We start from the raw sequence: 17,834 nt of genomic DNA on the forward strand, positions 1-17,834 counted from the left end.
TGGGCTGGAGAATCCACCACGGCCCTGGAGATACTGGCCCGGGGGCAGAGCACCCGCCCGCCTGCCCGCTACCTGGGGGAACTTCAGGAGAGGCAGAGTTCAGCTCCCAGCTTCACTCTTGTGCAGCTTTGACTAGCCAATTAAGACCCCTCCCACTCATCCCCTGCGGTCCTGCCCCCAGCTCCAGCCCCTGCTGCAGCTCAGAGTCCCTCCGACAGCTCCCCACATCCTTCAGCAGCTCAGGGCAGCTCCCCCTCCTGTGCCCAAGGCCAGAAATAAGCTGTAGCCAGCTGTGTTGGTTAGGGGGAGGCACCAGCAGGGGGCGGCAGAGCCCACGTGCACCTGGCTGCCTTCCTGCCCCACTGACTCAGGAGCAGGGGTCTGGAGGCCCAGCCATCAGCACAAGTCCAGGGAAAAGCCCTGTGCTCCCAACCGCTATGTGGCCAACGGGGATGCTCAGCAGTTTGTGGGACACTCGGTGCCCGGCTCTGCGACCACCTGCCCTGCTGGGGCCGGGGCTAAGCGCTTTGCCTTAGCCCAAGGGGCCCATGGCGGATGGGGAAGTGGGGACACACTCCAGGGAAATTCCTTCACAATTACCTGGCTGGAGGCAGCTGAAGCCCTGCGCCGTATGGGTCACGCCCTGTGGTTCCTGGTGGCTCAGAACACAAGCGGAGGTGCCCTATGGGGCGCCAGGCCAGTCGATTTGCCCTGCTCTGGGGAGAACGGCCCAAGCCGCGGCTGGCCACATGCCCCCCCCCACCCCCCCACACACTTTTTAAACTTTTTTTTCAAAATGTACAGTTTATTTACAAGCACGTCATGGCTACAGTGGAAAGGTTTGGAATAAAGTTATCCATAAAATATTGGCCATAGCCGGGCAGGGAATCACAAGATCATCAAAAATAAGGCCTCTTACCAGTTATGTTCATTGGAGTTTAAGTTTCAAGTAGCCGAGGTCTAAAAAAACCACGTTGCTGGATTTCTCCTGTTAAAGCTGCTGTACGCCAGGTTAGAAGGCGGCGTGACCAACCTGCCAGACCTTCCCCCCGGCTGGAACTCCCCGACCCCCGCGGGAACTGACCTGGTCAGTGTCACAAACGCCACATGCCTGGCCGGGGGGGGGGGTGCAGTGCCACGGCAGGGCATGGTGCGCGATCCAGGCGCGTGGGGGGGGCAGTGCCATGGCAGGGCATGGTGCGCAATCCAGGCGTGTGGGAGGAAAGCAAGAGGGGCTCCCACCCACCCGCCCGGGTCAGTAACGGAAGGGCTGTGGCAAGCTCGTTAGCAGCAGCTTCCCGATGCTCCGTTAAACACCCAGGTCACAGACAGCACCTGAAGCGCAGCCCTGGTGGCCTGGATCCCGGCCCCCGCTGGCAGTGGGGTGCACAGGCTGTCTGGAGGGGGGGTGCTGCCCTGTGCAGGCTGTGGGGCCAGGGGGGTTCTCCGAGCCAGGGAGCAAGGCGCCAATTGGGAGGCCACGCCTGGCAAGGGCCCCGGGGAGCAGCAGGAGGCGGCGGGCGGGAGCAGGAACAGGCAAGGTGAGCAGTGCAGCTGAGGGGGAACAGAAGCCACATGGGGAATGCCAGCAGCAGCCACCGGAAGAGCGGGGCGGGGGGGGGGGGGGGGGGGCGAGGCGGCTTGGCATGCCATCCAAGAGCCAGCCCCAGGGGCGGGGAACCTGGGGAAAGAACCCCCGGCCTGGGCAGCTGGGAGAAAGGCAACAGGCTCGCGGGCCCCCACGGGCCAGTAGCGGAGCTGCCATGCTCTGCCCCAGCCCTGGGCGCAGGGCCCGGCTCCCCCCGAACGCGCTCACACTGGGAGCCGCCAGGCCAGCAGTAGACGCAGCGCCAGGCTCCCGGGGTGGGACAGGCAGCAGCAGAGCCCCGGCGGCTCCGGCGCGGGCTTGGGCCCAACAAGCCCCTGTGGGCGGGGGCAGGTGAAGCACAGGGGCCCGGGGCAGGGGGAGGAAGGCGGACGAGGGCAGCGCCCTTTGCCTTCCAGGAGGGAGCCAACGTGCCCAGAGCGGCGCCCGCGCCCTGACTCCCGCTCCCCTCGCCAGACCGGGGGAGGCCAGAGGCAGGAAAGGGGGGTTCTGCTCCCAGCAGGCCCCAGGGCTGCCTTTCACTGCAACCCCCCACTCCCCTGGTCTCCGGGCTCCCACTGGCAGGGCTGCCCGGCCAGCCAGCGACCTTCGGGTGAAGGTCAGAGTGGGGCAGGGAGAGGAGACCCCCTCCCCTGCCTGTCCCGAGCCCCATAGAGCGAGGCGGGGAGCGGGGCCGGGGCAGAAGCTGGGACTCGCGGCGGGAATGCTCCTCCCTCTGCCCGCCATTCCCCCCGCCAGCGTGTGGAGAGCCCTGTGCCCCGGCTGTGCTGCCCCCAGGGCCCGCGGGCTGCAGACACGATGCTGCCACGTGGCACCAAGCCCCAAAGCTTCGCCCCCAGAGTGCACGCGGGCTGGGCAGGATCCGACCGGTGGCTAAAGCACCCCAGGAGGGCCGGGGCAGCGCAAAGTCCTCATCTCCCAGCGCTCCCTGGGCCCTGCCACGCGGGATTCACAAGCTGCGAGTGTCGGGCCAGCTCCAGGCATCTGGGGAGCTGTCACATCGCCCCTCACCCCAGTGCCAGGAGCCGGGCTGCCTCCAGCTGCCCCCGCCTCGGCCCCAGGGAGCAGCCCCCCCGGCCCCGCTTTCGGGGGCAGAGGTGGCCGTGGAGAGTTCGGGTCCCAGCATGCACCGCTGCCTCGTGCCCGGAGCAGCCAGGACAGGCCCGTTCAGAGCGCGGTGCATCGTGGGAGCCGAGGTCTCCACCAGCCGCAGCGTGGAGGTTGCTGGGCCGGGTTGGTTTGGCCCTTAGCTCCTGCCCCCGCCCCCTTGCTGCCCTGCTCAGAGCATCTACATGGCAGCCAGTGCTGCTCCCGGCCAACGCGCTGCAGCTGGGCCAAGCCCCCTTCCCACGCCAGTGAGCTCACCTGCCCCACAGAAAGCCCCCTGCAGCACAGCCGCACCTGCCCCCCAGACAACGCGGGGCAGATCCCGCCGGGAACACACCCCTCCCTGGGACTGCCAGGCGGTGCTGCCCCCCGAGCTGGGAGGGCAGAGCGACAAAAGGCAGCAGCACCCTCGGGCCCCCGTCAGCCAGTCCTCCAAAGGCAGAGAGCGGGGGCTGCCCCAGTCCGGCAGCTGGTGCAAGGGGGTGGCAGCGTGACGCTCCGGAGACACGGGAGCCAGGGACGTTAATCCTCTTTCTCAAAGGTTTCCTCCGGGATTAGTGTTTTGAATGGACGGTCCCAAAATCGGCTGGTGATGCCAAAGCCTTGGAGTGGAGGGAAGAGAGAGAGCGAGAGAGAGAGAGAGAGCACATGAATTGCAGGGTCTCCTGCTCTGACTTACAAGACCCCTCCCCACCTTTAACGGAGCCCGAGTGGCAGGGAAATGCGCCCATTTTACAGCCGGGGAGGCACTTGGCAAGGTCGCGCTGGGGTTGAACTTGGAATTGGCCCAGTCCAGGGTCCTGTCACTGACGCGCCCCGCCCCCATCCGTGAGAGAGAATGGAGACGCCCATGGGCTGGGGTCAGTGTCGGGGGCCTGCCGCCCAGCGATGGGGGTCTGCGAGTGGCCGTAGCGAGCCAGCGGCTTCCTCACGTTTGAAAACCCCTGGCGTGGCGCATGCACCTGTCCCGTAACCAGCAGCCTCTGCTGAGCCTGATCCAACGTCCCCACAAACTTACACCCGGGCCCATGGCACGGGCCAGGCCAGGTACCCAAGGCCATGGGTAGGCGTCCCAGGAAGGGCGCAGGACCTGAGGGGACCGGGGTTACTTTGCCCATGTGGTCTTGGGCTCCCCCAGTCAGATCCTCGCGATTCGAGGCGTGGGCCCGTTTTAGGACTCCGGACTGACGCACACAGGCGTGGCGCTCCTGCTGACTCAGGGACAGCAAAGCCTGGCGATTAGGAGATGAATCACGGCACAGACCTCACCCTGCGGCGAGGAGCAGCACCCTGGCTCGGCCACGCCGTCTTGGGCTGCCCGGGGTCGCCCCCGTTCGCTAGCCGCGTGCCCGCCGAGGGGAGGGCGGGAAGGAGGGGCGAGGCGCCGGTACCTGACTTCTGGTGCTCAAAGTGGTGCTTGACGTGATAAGCCTTCAGCCCGTACAGGTAGGTGCCTTTCTCCGGCGAGCCGTAGTGCAGGTAGTAGTGAGTCATGTCGTAGACCACGTAGCCAAACAGCCCGCCCACGAAGATGGACGTGCCCACGACCGCAGGCAGGAGGAGCTGCAGGAGGCCGTACAAAGCGCCAACCACCAGTGACGCGGGCACGGGAGGGAAGACCAGGCGGGAGCTGTCGAACGGAGACTGGAAGCAGAGAAGGACGACGGGCAGGTGAGTTCCCGGCACGTTCACAGAACCCAAGGGCTTCGGGCGACGGAGGCAGGTGCCATCGGTTCAGGAGCTCCACACGCCCCACCCTCAGCTCTCGGGGGCCACCACCAGCTCTAGCAGAGCCACTAAATGGGTCAAAGGAGCTGGGATGGAGGAGGGAGCTTTGGGACCCTGCTGGGGCATTAAGCAGGCTGGGCTGGCCTGCCCCCCAAGGAAGCCGATTTGGATCTTTAGGGAGGTTACGGTTCTTGTACAGGCTGAACCTCTCTAGTCCAGCACCCTCCGGACCTGACCGGTGCTGAACCAGAGAATTTGCCAGACCACGGGAGGTCAGATTGTCTAGCAGCATGACCCACGCTGCCCCTGTTGACTGGGCTCCTAGAAGACGGAACAGCCTCTCAGATGCCTGGGAGCTAGGCCTGGTGGGTTCACAGGACCACGGGAAACTTGGCCACATGCTACATGGACGCCCGGACCAGAGGTTGCTGCAGACCAGAGGTTGCTGGTCTAGAGAGGTGCAACGTGCCGTAGCATCCGTGGCCTCTCCTAAAGCTACTTTGCCACCGATCCCAAACCTACCCCCCAGGAACCCAGCCCCTCTGTCATGGGCTGGGGCCCATTCGTTCAATCCACTCGCCCCATTTCTAGTTCCCCAGCAAGACCCGAGCGGAGGCTCCTGCCTCGCCCCATCACAAGGGTTGCAGAAGGGAGGTCGCGCCGCACCCTGCGCGGGGTGCGTGAGAGTCGCAGGCCTGGGCCGGCAGCCCTCGCAGGTGAGAAGGCGTTTCCATTCGCCACGGGGAAATGTGCCCCTCCCCCCCGGAGTCTTGCGGGGCCCCGCCCCGAGTCCCCTCCCGGCCGTGCAAGCCAGGACTCACCTTGTGGTGCTGGCCGTGCAGCAGGAAGTGCAGCGTGATGAGATAGTAGTTGCTGGCCGGCGGGTTCATGTGGAAGAGGAAGCGGTGGATGAGGTACTCGAGCAGGGACCACAGGAGCATGCCCAGCATGAAGAGCAAGGGGAAGACGTGTTTGTGCACGGGGATGGAATACTCTGCACAAGGAGACATGCAGCCGTCAGCAGCCGGGCCCTGCTGCCCAGACAGCGAGACGGGGCCGCGTCCTGGCCCGGCCGCATTCGCCCTGGCTGCGGGCTTCCCAGGCGTGTGGCAAGTCCCCTCTAGCAGCCCCAGATCTGGCCACCCAGGTGGCTCTGGTCCCCTCCCTACCGTCCAGGCTCTGGGCAAGTCCTGCCCTGGGCTGGCCACAAGCCTTCCGCTAATGCCTGTGCCACGTGCGGGTCACAGGCTCTGCCACGGCCCCTCGCCCCGAGTCTCAGCACGCCGCCCTCCACTTGCTGCTCCTGCCTTTGGACGGCACCGACCACGCCCCCCTCGGCGAGCCCCGCTCCTTCCACTGCGCCTCCTGTCCCGGCACTGCCTCGCTCGCGCCCCGCCCTCTGCTCCTGCCCCTCCCCAGCACCCTCACGCCCCTTGCTCTGAGCCTGCCTGCGGCAGCGGCTTCCCCATCTCCATCAGGGCCGTCCCCCGCCACCCGTAACCAGAATTCTCACTGAGCGGCTGATGTTTCTGCCCCCTCTTCAAGGGGCGTCTGTGTGTGGGGCAGGGGAAAGCCAGGGCTGGGAGCACGCGCCCCCTGGTCCCCACACGGCTCTGCCCTTTCCCCGCCTGTCTATTTGGGCTGTAAGCGCTGCATGGCAGAGGCTGCTCCTGCCTACGTACAGCACCGCGCGCAGCAGCAGCCCTTAGGCACGTGGCTCAGAACCAAGCTGCTGCTGGCTGGGGGGGGGGGGGGTGCGGAGGCAACACCTCACGCTGCTTTTGACAAGTTTTCTTTTTTAAATGACCCCATTGCGGGTTGAAGACCCCAAATGCCACGCCCCCTCCAGCCCACCTGCCACGGCAAGCCCTGCCGTATCACGTCTGCCACGATCCCCCCGCCCCCGGACCCAGCCAGCACCGGTGTAAGTGGCAGCGCCAAAGGACTCCAGCTCTGGGCAGGGACGAGCTCACTGCAGCATGGCCCGGCTGGAGAGGGGGCTCGCGGGCGATCGAGCCAGGCACGATGCACAGAGGGAGGAGGTGGGGGAGCAAGCCAGCCAGCCAACTGCCTATTCGTTGCAGGCATGCATGCGGATCGGAGCCCTAGTGAGCTCGCTCTGCCAGCGTGCACGGCCGGGAGGCAGGTGCCCGGAGCGGCCCGGCCAGACGTGGGCAGGCGGCACCGTGCGGAGCCCAGTACCTGTTGTGAACGACGAGAAGAGCCGGGTGGTCCCCTGGGCCAGAGTGCTGTAGCAGACCCAGATGAGGTACAGCACCACCGGGACCCACACCAGAATCACGACGTACCTTAGGGGGAGAGAGAGGCGTCGGAGCCGGTTCTGAAGCTGCCACCTGGGTGCCGGCGCCCAGAACACCAGCTGCGCCGGCCTCGCGTGGGCAGCCAGTGGGAGAATCATAGAACCCCAGGGCTGGAAGAGACCTCAGGGGGCATCGAGTCCAGCCCCTGCCCAAGGCAGGACCGACCCAACTCAATCAACCTGGCCAGGGCCTTGTCAAGCCAAGACTGAAACACCCCTAGGGCTGGAGACTCCACCCCCCCCAGGGAACCCAGCCCAGCGCTTCCCACCCGCCTAGGGAAAGAGTTTTTCCTAATCTCCAAGCTAGATCCCCCCCACCGAAACGTGAGCCCATTGCTCCTTGTTCTGCCCCCACGGAGAACAGCCTCTCTCCATCCTCTTTGGAACCCCCTGCAGGGAGGTGGAGGCTGCTCTCAAACCCCCCCCCTCACTCTTCTCTTCTGCAGACCGAACAAGCCCAACTCCCTCAGCCTGTCCTCGTCGGCCATGTGCTCCAGCCCCCTAAGTCGCTCTCCATGGGCACCCGGCGAGTCCCAGGGGCCCAGCTGCTGGCTAAGAAGCAGCAGTGGCTGCAGCCCCGGCCCTTTGAATCACCGTGGTGCTCCCGGCAGCGCGAGCGCCTCGGCCCTGCGCCCCATCCCTTCTGGGAGCGCAGCGCCGCCTGTGTTGCCAGAGGCCCGTGGAGGCTCCAAAGGCCTTGGGCAGGCGGGCAGCGGGGCGCTTCTAGCCCTTGCTTGTTATTCAGGGGGCTATCTGCGCAGCTGGGCCCCGCCCCCAAGCCAGCGACCTGGCTGCTGCCCACCTGCCCGTCCCTGCTGCCCACTCTAGCTCCGGGAGAGGAGGGGGGACCCACTGAGAACCGGGGGGTCCCGGAGCGTGTCCTTCCCTCCCCTTGCCCACACTAGGTTCTTCCACTCAGTTTAGCTGCGGAAGGGAGATCTCACGGGGACCAGCTGTGCCGAGGGTCTAGTCTGGGGCGTGCCCGGCAGCTCGGCCGCAGGAAGGGAGATCTCACGGGGACCAGCTGTGCCGAGGGTCTAGTCTGGGGCGTGCCCGGCAGCTCGGCCGCAGGAAGGGAGATCTCACGGGGACCAGCTGCGCCGAGGGTCTAGTCTGGGGCGTGCCCGGCAGCTCGGCCGCAGGAAGGGAGATCTCACGGGGACCAGCTGCGCCGAGGGTCTAGTCTGGGGCGTGCCCGGCAGCTCGGCCGCAGGAAGGGAGATCTCACGGGGACCAGCTGCGCCGAGGGTCTAGTCTGGGGCGTGCCCGGCAGCTCGGCCGCAGGAAGGGAGATCTCACGGGGACCAGCTGCGCCGAGGGTCTAGTCTGGGGCGTGCCCGGCAGCTCGGCCGCAGGAAGGGAGATCTCATGGGGACCAGCTGCGCCGAGGGTCTAGTCTGGGGCGTGCCCGGCAGCTCGGCCGCAGGAAGGGAGATCTCACGGGGACCAGCTGTGCCGAGGGTCTAGTCTGGGGCGTGCCCGGCAGCTCGGCCGCAGGAAGGGAGATCTCACGGGGACCAGCTGTGCCAAGTGTCTAGTCTGGGGCGTGCCCGGCAGCTCGGCCGCAGGAAGGGTCCCGGGGCGCTGCCAGGCCCCCTTAGCCTCTTACCAGGCGGTTTTAGAGAGGGACTCGATGAAATCCGAATGGAACAAGCGAATGGGCCGGTCCACAGGCTGATGCACCCACTCGTCGTACTTCTCCCGCAAATGGCCCACCTGCCAGAGCAGCGGCTTGCGCCAGTCCACGAGATCCTGGGGGCAAAGACGGGAGAGGGAGAAGAGCTTTAAAGCCAAGTCAAAGCCATCCGACAGCCCTCGCCTAGCGCTGGGCCCTGCTGGCAGCCCACGGAGCCCCAGGCGGCCGGTGCAGCCTGCATCCCCGGGACGAAGCCACGCTCAGGGCGCTTTGCGGAGGGCTCAGGGTTAACGTGCTACCTCAGTAGGAGCCAGGACACCCCGCAGGCTGGGGAGCCAACCGGCTGTGCCAGAACCAAGACCGGGCCCCCTCCTCCAGCCACAGAGCTGCTGGCTTCCAGGCAGGGCCGGCTCGAGCCATTCCTGCGCCCCGGGCAGCGGACGCGCGACGCATGCGTGGCACGGTGCCCCTTACAGCTGCCATCAGGCGCCCCAGGCAGCCCCGCCCTTAATCCGGCCCTGCTCCCAGGAGCCGAAGCTAGCAGGCCGGAAGGAGCTGGAAGGAGCCGGGGTTGCTGGCGGAGGGACTGAGAATCGACTCAGCCTGGGAAGCGCTGCTCGGTTTCCTTCCCGCGTCGTTGCCCGAGCGGCCGGGGCCGGAATTGTTTCCCCAGCAGCCTCCGTGGGTTCTTGGCAGACGCTGTGTTCAGCGGCGCTGCGACACCCCCCCCAGCAATGTCAGATCCACATGGCAAGCTGCCCCCTGGTTCTGCAGTGAAGCCCCCCAGAGGGACGGGGGGGGGGACCAGGGTGAAAGTTCTGGGGCAGATTTTGAAGTCTGACCATAATAGTGACTCCCCTCTCCCCCTACTGCACTGTGCCCCCAGGTTGGACACCTTAGTGCTTCACTGTAGGACTTGCTGATGGGTGGGGAGCGGGAGGTTGGGCGGCTGGGGAGGGGGACCAGGGGGAACGTGCTGGTTCATTCGCTTACGGGCTGCAGCGCCTGCGGGAAGGGAGCAGGCACACGCGGATGGGACGACCGTGTCTCCCTTCCCCACGTCTCACCAAGGGCAGACGAGGGGCGCTCGTGCGAGGGATCTAGTGAGCTATTGCACCAGTGGGTGACTTTTGATGAACATGACAAACAGCGGGAGGTCCAGGGGCCGGGAAGGGAGCTCGCTGGCTGATGACAGGTGGAAAGGGGAGAGGGGTTTTCTCAACACGCCGTGGGGGAGCAGCACGGAGGGGCCACGCCGGCAGCCCTGGGCGCACCAAGGCAGCGAAGGAAACTGACCGCACCCGTGAAGCTGTCCCTGCGGCGCGGTCAGAGAGCAGCCGGCGATGGCCCAGGAACCTCTCGGGCCCGGCAGCCGCCCCCATCCGTGGCCAGAAGCGGCACTGTCGCGCCCTGGGCACGGAGACCAGCAACCGGAATCTGGATCCCACCAACACGACCACAGCAGCCCCAGGCGGTCGGGTGGTGCTCGGGGCTGCACGTCCAGCCTCATCCATGCCCAAGCAGACAGGGAAGTGCCCCTGCATGGCCAGGTCCAAGAGCCGCCCCACGGTGCACCCCGCAGGGTCGCCAAGCAGCCCATCTACCCCCCAATATCCAGCAACTGCAGACCCTGGGGCGTGCGCTGAGGGGGAGGGACAGCAGCAGAACCGCTCCTGCAGGGGCTCCACCCCCCGGCCAGGGTCCCAGGCCTGCATGGGAAGGGCTGTCCTGCCTAGGGGAGACAGGGGGCTCTGATGGGCAGCGGGGGGGGTGCAGGTTTCCCTCCAGAGCAGCTGCCTCAGCAAGGGCTTGCACCCCCCCCGCCTCGCAGCCTCCTTTCCCGGCGCTGCGGGGCTGGGCGCCAAGGAGCCGGGGCTCCGAGCCACAGCCCATGCCGCCCTTCCAGCCAGTCCCACCCCCGGTGAGGAGAGGCCCCCCACGTCCTGCCCCACGGACAGACCCCAGGGCTGGCTAGGCCGAGGCAGCCGCGTCCCTTCTGTGGTCAGCTCACAGCGTCGGAGCTTTTCTGGATGGCAGCCCAGGAGCACGCCCCCCCCCCCCCGCCGAGCCAGCCGCGGCTCCAGGCCTTTGCCAGCTCTATTGTCCTTGGGCAGGGCTAGGAGGCGCCGGTGGTGCCAGGCAGGAGGCGGCGGAGGCCCCTGGCACGTCGGTCAGGACACGACCTTCCACGGAGCCGGGCGAGCCAGCTAACCCGCTGTGCGCGGGCAAACACGGCGGCGCCTGCCCCGGCCTCAAGGTGAAGGCTGCTGCCCCGCGACGTGCCGGGGACCGTTCCCAGCCACGGAGCCCTGACAGGGCACCGAGGTGCCAGCGGCAGCATGAAAGGCTCCCTTGCAGAGCCACTGACGCCTCTTGCGGCAGCTCTGGGGTGGGCCAGCAGGGACCCGAGGCCAAGCCAGGTGCCGCAGCAGTAGCTGGAGTGCGTAGCTCCGTGGCCAGCCATTGCAAAGGGGACAGGATGGGCCCCTCGACCGTGGCCAGAAGGGTGAGGCCGACGCGGCAGGGCACGCGGCAGGAGGGAGCGCCGGGGGCCTCGCCCCCTCCGTGGCAGGGCAGATGCCGTTCTAGAGACACAGCCACAGGCCATGCGGGAAGCCGAGCGGTTTCTGCCTGCCCAAGAGCGGCTGAAGGGAGCCGCCGGGCTGACCACGTCCTGACGGGGTGGACGGCGAGAGTCGAGCGAGGCTGCCGCCCACGCCCCAGGGCGGATACCGTGCCGCCACGGGAAATGCCCAGCCCGAGGAAGGGCTCTTGCCCTTAGCCAGCCATGGGGGCTAGGAGAGGACAGCGGAGCCTACCCCCGGGAGCAGGCTTGTGGGGCTGGGCCCAGCGGCGGTGGAGGGGCGAGCCACTTGCTCTGGGATACCGGGGCGGGGGAGGATTCAAGTGCCGCCGTGCACACAAGAACAAATGGCTAAACACGGGCCATCCACAGGCTTGAACTTAGGGGCAGGTTTCGAGCCATCTGAGGAGGAACGTGCTGGAGCAGCCTCCCACAGGAAGCCGGGGGGCAAAACCCGTGAGACGGTTTGGGGGGTACGCTCTGATGGACCCACCTGTGATGTGGCCCATTGGCAACCCGCTGAAGCAACACTCCAAGGGCCAGACACCAGCCAACCATGGGGCGGGCTCCGGGCTCCGACAGGAAAGCCCGTCCCAGCGGTCTGGCTGGTCTGACTGGCCACACCGGTAGGGCTGAGAAGGGCTTTGCCCCAGCTCAGATTGGCAGAGACTTTGGGCGGGGGCGGGGGCGTTTCATCTCTCCCGGCAGCAGGGAGCATGGGCCACGTGCAGCTTCAAACGGAGGCACGAGGCAAATTCTCCACCGCATGGTCTTGATTTCGAGATACGAGGGCGCCAGCGGTCGTGGGGCGACTCCGGGACCCGGGGGGCCTGAGAGGAACGTCTGCCAAGGAGTAAAGACCACTGCTACTGTGGAAGCAGGAGGAGGTTGAGGGATGATTCCTAGGGCCTCCGGGGGCAAACTGAGGACAGGAATACTAGATGCTGTGGGAAATGCTGTGTTGACAAGGGAGTCGACTCTAAAGGGAACTAGTTCTACAGGGCCCCCCAGGAGAGCAGAGCGATTCTGGGAGGAGGTTAGGACAGCATTCACTTTAGAAATACGTATGAGCTATGAGGTGGATTCACAAAACAAAGGGGAAGGCGCTTCATCATGAGATTGTGGGTGATCTACAGCCTCGTCCCAGTTCTTACATGGGCTGACCTGCCTGCATGCGCTTCTCCAGCAAACACTTCCTCCGTTCCCCTCTTCAACCGCGTCTCTTCCGCATTCTCTTACTGTGTCCTTCGGAGGACACACAGCCGTTGTAACAGCGCTGCGTCAGAGTCGTGTGGACGGGGCAGCAAATGCTGGTCATCCTCCCCAAAGGGGGGAGGGAGAGCTCAGTGGTTTGAGCCTTGGCCTGCTAAACCCAGGGTTGTGAGTTCAATCCTTGCAGAGGCTATCTAGGGATGGTATTTGGTCCTGCTGAGAAGGCAGGGGGCTAGACTCAATGATCTTTCAAGGTCCCTTCCAGCTCTAGGAGATAGGCAATCTCCATTAATTTATAAATACCACCCACCAGACAAGTTCTGTGGCCTGCAGCGTGCGAGGGGTCAGGCTAGATCGCCATGATGGGCTTGCCGGAGAGAGAGGGGTCCACCCGGACCTCGGCGTGCTCCCTCACATCCCGCCCCCTCTCCACAGGACATGCCCATGCCCAGAATTACAGGCCAGCTGTTCCCCACAGCCAACGTGCACAGAACTATTTGTAGCAACCACAACAACTGTGTTTGGGAGCAAAGGACAGCAAGCCAAGTGACGGACAGCAAGCCGAGTGATGGCGAGTCCCACTATGGCCACCCAGTTTCCTGTAAAACCAGCCACCAACAAGCACGTGGTCAAAGGAACGCCCCAGGGAAGAACCCTCCCAGCCCCAGAGGCACCCGAACGGCAGCTTTGGGCTGTCACTGGCACCGACAGGCTGTGGAGCCGGCCTTGCGCTGGGGGCTTGGCCATGGAGCTCGGATTCTGCCCTTCCCTCTGCGCTCCGGTGGCTTGGTTGGTGTCAGCTACCGCGGTCAGAGCGAACGAGCCGCTGGCACGGTTCACCATGGGGCTCCGCCACGGACAACTGTTCAGTCGGGGGGGAGTGGGGGGGTGTGTGCTACCAGCCCTACTCTGGAAATTCTTTGGGGCAGGTCTCTGGCCTGTGCGATGCAGAATTTCTTGCTCAGAACCGGGGGATCTGTCAACAGCCCATGGGCCCCGGGCCAGGCCAGGCTGAACATTAGATCTCCACTTATGCACAAGGGGCCACACCTGCCCGAGTCTGCGCCGTCTGGCTGACTGGGCGGAGCCACACCAAGCATGCCCCACCCCCTGGAAATGGAGGGGCGGAGCAAGAAGTAGAAAAAGCCAAGCTGGGCCAGGGAAGGGAGCAGACGTGCTGGGTTTGCTGCCACCCACGGCCCCTGCTGCTGAGCCAGGAACCACCCTGAAACTGGAGAGGCTCACGGCTGAGGAGCCGGTGCTGGCAGGACTGCCAGTGGCAGAGCCCCGGACGGGCCCTTGGAGCCGACGCCGGCGGGAGGAGCCAGCGGCAGAGCCCCGGACGGGCCCTTGGAGCCAACGCCGGCGCGAGGAGCCAGCGGCAGAGCCCTGGACGGGCCCTTGGAGCCGACGCCGGCGGGAGGAGCCAGCAGCAGAGCCCCGGACGGGCCCTTGGAGCCGGCGCCAGCGGGAGGAGCCAGCGGCAGAGTCCCCGGACGGGCCCTTGGAGCCGACGCCAGCGGGAGGAGCCAGCGTCAGAGCCCCGGACGGGCCCTTGGAGCCAACGCCAGCGGGAGGAGCCAGCGTCAGAGCCCCGGACGGGCCCTTGGAGCCAACGCCAGCGGGAGGAGCCAGCGGCAGAGTCCCGGACGGGCCCTTGGAGCCAACGCCAGCGGGAGGAGCCAGCGTCAGAGCCCCGGACGGGCCCTTGGAGCCAACGCCAGCGGGAGGAGCCAGCGTCAGAGCCCCGGACGGGCCCTTGGAGCCGACGCCAGCGGGAGGAGCCAGCGTCAGAGCCCCGGACGGGCCCTTGGAGCCAACGCCAGCGGGAGGAGCCAGCGGCAGAGTCCCCGGACGGGCCCTTGGAGCCGACGCCAGCGGGAGGAGCCAGCGGCAGAGCCCCGGACGGGCCCTTGGAGCCGACGCCAGCGGGAGGAGCCAGCGGCAGAGCCCCGGACAGGCCCTTGGAGCCGACGCCAGCGGGAGGAGCCAGCGGCAGAGCCCCGGACAGGCCCTTGGAGCCGGCGCCAGCGGGAGGAGCCAGCGGCAGAGTCCCTGGATGGGCCCTTGGAGCCGGCGCCAGCGGGAGGAGCCAGCGGCAGAGCCCCGGACGGGCCCTTGGAGCCGACGCCGGTGGGAGGAGCCTGCGGCAGAGTCCCGGACGGGCCCTTGGAGCCGACGCCGGTGGGAGGAGCCTGCGGCAGAGTCCCTGGACGGGCCCTTGGAGCCGACGCCGGTGGGAGGAGCCAGCGGCAGAGTCCCTGGACGGGCCCTTGGAGCCGACGCCGGTGGGAGGAGCCTGCGGCAGAGTCCCTGGACGGGCCCTTGGAGCCGACGCCGGTGGGAGGAGCCTGCGGCAGAGTCCCTGGACGGGCCCTTGGAGCCGACGCCGGTGGGAGGAGCCTGCGGCAGAGTCCCTGGACGGGCCCTTGGAGCCGACGCCGGTGGGAGGAGCCTGCGGCAGAGTCCCTGGACGGGCCCTTGGAGCCGACGCCGGTGGGAGGAGCCAGCGGCAGAGCCCCGGACGGGCCCTTGGAGCCGACGCCGGTGGGAGGAGCCTGCGGCAGAGTCCCCGGACGGGCCCTTGGAGCCGGCGCCAGTGGGAGGAGCCAGCAGCAGAGTCCCTGGACGGGCCCTTGGAGCCGACGCCGGTGGGAGGAGCCAGCGGCAGAGCCCCGGACAGGCCCTTGGAGCCGACGCCGGTGGGAGGAGCCAGCAGCAGAGTCCCTGGACGGGCCCTTGGAGCCGGCACCGGTGGGAGGAGCCAGCAGCAGAGTCCCTGGACGGGCCCTTGGAGCCGACGCCGGTGGGAGGAGCCTGCGGCAGAGTCCCTGGATGGGCCCTTGGAGCCGGCACCGGCGGCAGGAGCCGGTGGTAGGTGGAGGGGGCTGAGGTGGCACTTGGGGTTGTGGACTTGGGGGGCCTGCGTTCCCTGCCCCTGGGCCCCGCCCTTGGGGTCCCAGCCCCCCCAGGTCGAGGCCACTGCTTGCTGGCCCTCTTTCCTGGAGATCTGCGACCGAGGCCCCGCCCCGGGTGTGCTCCGTCCCCCATGGGCCCAACAGGCCGGCAGCCAGTTCCATGCCCTTAGGGAAGGGTGTTTCCTCATTGATGAGCCTTTCATGCGCTTTGGGGCCCAAGTGCTCAACCCTTCCCCACGCAGAGGGCTTCAGCCCGCTCCTCTGTCCCACCTGGCTCCACGTCGCCGTCCCCGGGCCGCGGGCAGCACTGCCCTCCCGCGCCCTGCTTGTGCGCCGGGCCCAAGGGGAGGAGGCAAAGGCCCTCGCTCCCCTGCTCCCAGGGAGGGGCCTTTCCTCGGTGGCCGGGCGCCCCGCCGGGATTTTGGAGTGGACGTGCCGAGCGCTCATGGCCCCCCACCTCCCCGCGGCGTCTGGCCCCTCGCCCAGCGCCCTGGCGGCCAGAGAGGCTGCTCTCGCCGGCACTCGTGGGACGCAGGTGCACTTCTGTGGGCCTGCCAGCCTCGAACGCCGCGCTGACCGGGGAACGAGGGAGCCTGGCCCGTCCTGGGCAGCAACACCTCACCAAGAACAGCCCGTTGGTGGCCCCATCCTCAGCCTGGCGCGCCCCCGGCACAGCAGGACCCATCCTCAGCCTGGCACCCCCGGCACAGCGGGGCCCATCCTCAGCCTGGCGCACCCCGGCACAGCGGGGCCCATCCTCAGCCTGGCGCACCCCGGCACAGCGGGACCCATCCTCAGCCTGGCGCACCCCGGCACAGCAGGACCCATCCTCAGCCTGGCGCCCCCGGCACAGCGGGGCCCATCCTCAGCCTGGCACCCCCCCGGCACAGCGGGGCCCATCCTCAGCCTGGCACCCCCCCGGCACAGCGGGGCCCATCCTCAGCCTGGCGCACCCCGGCACAGCGGGGCCCATCCTCAGCCTGGCACCCCCCCGGCACAGCGGGGCCCATCCTCAGCCTGGCACCCCCCCGGCACAGCGGGGCCCATCCTCAGCCTGGCGCCCCCCGGCACAGCGGGGCCCATCCTCAGCCTGGCGCCCCCCGGCACAGCGGGGCCCATCCTCAGCCTGGCGCCCCCCGGCACAGCGGGGCCCATCCTCAGCCTGGCGCCCCCCGGCACAGCGGGGCCCATCCTCAGCCTGGCGCCCCCGGCACAGCGGGGTCCATCCTCAGCCTGGCACCCCCGGCACAGCGGGGCCCATCCTCAGCCTGGCACCCCCAGCACAGCGGGGCCCATCCTCAGCCTGGCACCCCCCCGGCACAGCGGGGTCCATCCTCAGCCTGGCACCCCCAGCACAGCGGGGCCCATCCTCAGCCTGGCGCCCCCCGGCACAGCGGGCCCCATCCTCAGCCTGGCGCCCCCCCGGCACAGCGGGGCCCATCCTCAGCCTGGCACCCCCAGCACAGCGGGGCCCATCCTCAGCCTGGCACCCCCAGCACAGCGGGGTCCATCCTCAGCCTGGCACCCCCAGCACAGCGGGGTCCATCCTCAGCCTGGCACCCCCAGCACAGCGGGGTCCATCCTCAGCCTGGCACCCCCAGCACAGCGGGGTCCATCCTCAGCCTGGCGCCCCCGGCACAGCGGGGCCCATCCTCAGCCTGGCGCCCCCGGCACAGCGGGGTCCATCCTCAGCCTGGCACCCCCAGCACAGCGGGGTCCATCCTCAGCCTGGCACCCCCAGCACAGCGGGGTCCATCCTCAGCCTGGCACCCCCAGCACAGCGGGGTCCATCCTCAGCCTGGCGCCCCCGGCACAGCGGGGCCCATCCTCAGCCTGGCGCCCCCCGGCACAGCGGGGCCCATCCTCAGCCTGGCGCCCCCGGCACAGCGGGGCCCATCCTCAGCCTGGCACCCCCAGCACAGCGGGGTCCATCCTCAGCCTGGCGCACCCGGCACAGCGGGGCCCATCCTCAGCCTGGCGCCCCCCGGCACAGCGGGGCCCATCCTCAGCCTGGCACCCCCGGCACAGCGGGGCCCATCCTCAGCCTGGCGCCCCCCCGGCACAGCGGGGCCCATCCTCAGCCTGGCGCCCCCCCGGCGCATCAGGGCAGTGCTGCTTCGGGTCAGGACCCTGGGGGGTGGGGGGGGGCGGGGAAGGAGCTCTGGGACAGCCAGTTCTCTTCCAAACAGGAGCAAAGAAGCTGCCTCTGGGCAGCTGCCGACCCCTGGCCAAGCCGGGGCGCTCACGTGACTTCTGGAGCCATGGGAGAAATCCACTTCCAGGCCTCTCGGCTCCGGGAGGGTGACGGGCTGGCCCCGCTCGCTTTGCAAGCCCACTATGCCCGCACGTGGCCCAGGGAGTTCTCTTGGGGCTGGGAGAGAAAACGAGCGTGTGTGCTCCCCCCGCAGTGCTAGAGACTGAGCATGTGCGTGTGTGCACGCACACACACACACACACGCGCGCACACACGCACACCCACCCCGCCCACACACCCCCTATTAGCCAATTGCCAGGACTACACCCTGGGCTTGCCTCACCTGCTGCGGGCCCCCTGCCCAAACGCCCAAGCTTGTCAGACGAGTTGCTGTGGCTTAGCTGCGCCCTGGGCGGACTCCGCGCATCGGCGAGGGGCTTGCGGGCCGGCCCGCCCTAGCGCGTGCCCTCCGGATGGCGGCTGTCCAACGTAACGCGCCAGTGGCGTGGCCCCCAGCTGCACGCGTGGC

At 67.9% G+C, this 17,834-nt stretch overlaps 1 protein-coding gene across 1 annotated transcript in view; it reads right to left on the reverse strand.

Moving 5' to 3' along the window:
• Nucleotides 1–776: 776 nt before the first annotated feature.
• Nucleotides 777–17,834, reverse strand: part of FA2H (fatty acid 2-hydroxylase) — a 45,497-nt gene continuing 28,439 nt past the window's right edge. Inside the window, exons 3-7 of the mRNA XM_075940693.2 lie at nt 8,371–8,513; nt 6,644–6,750; nt 5,263–5,435; nt 4,105–4,357; nt 777–3,315 (exon numbers count right to left, since the gene is read on the reverse strand). Of these exons, the coding sequence (XP_075796808.2) occupies nt 3,236–3,315; nt 4,105–4,357; nt 5,263–5,435; nt 6,644–6,750; nt 8,371–8,513 (756 nt within the window). The 3' untranslated portion in view covers nt 777–3,235. The remainder of the gene's footprint in view (nt 3,316–4,104; nt 4,358–5,262; nt 5,436–6,643; nt 6,751–8,370; nt 8,514–17,834) is intronic.

The sequence above is a fragment of the Pelodiscus sinensis genome, chromosome 12 (assembly GCF_052426305.1).
Source record: "Pelodiscus sinensis isolate ZL-2025 chromosome 12, ASM5242630v1, whole genome shotgun sequence".
NCBI lineage: Eukaryota > Metazoa > Chordata > Testudines > Trionychidae > Pelodiscus > Pelodiscus sinensis.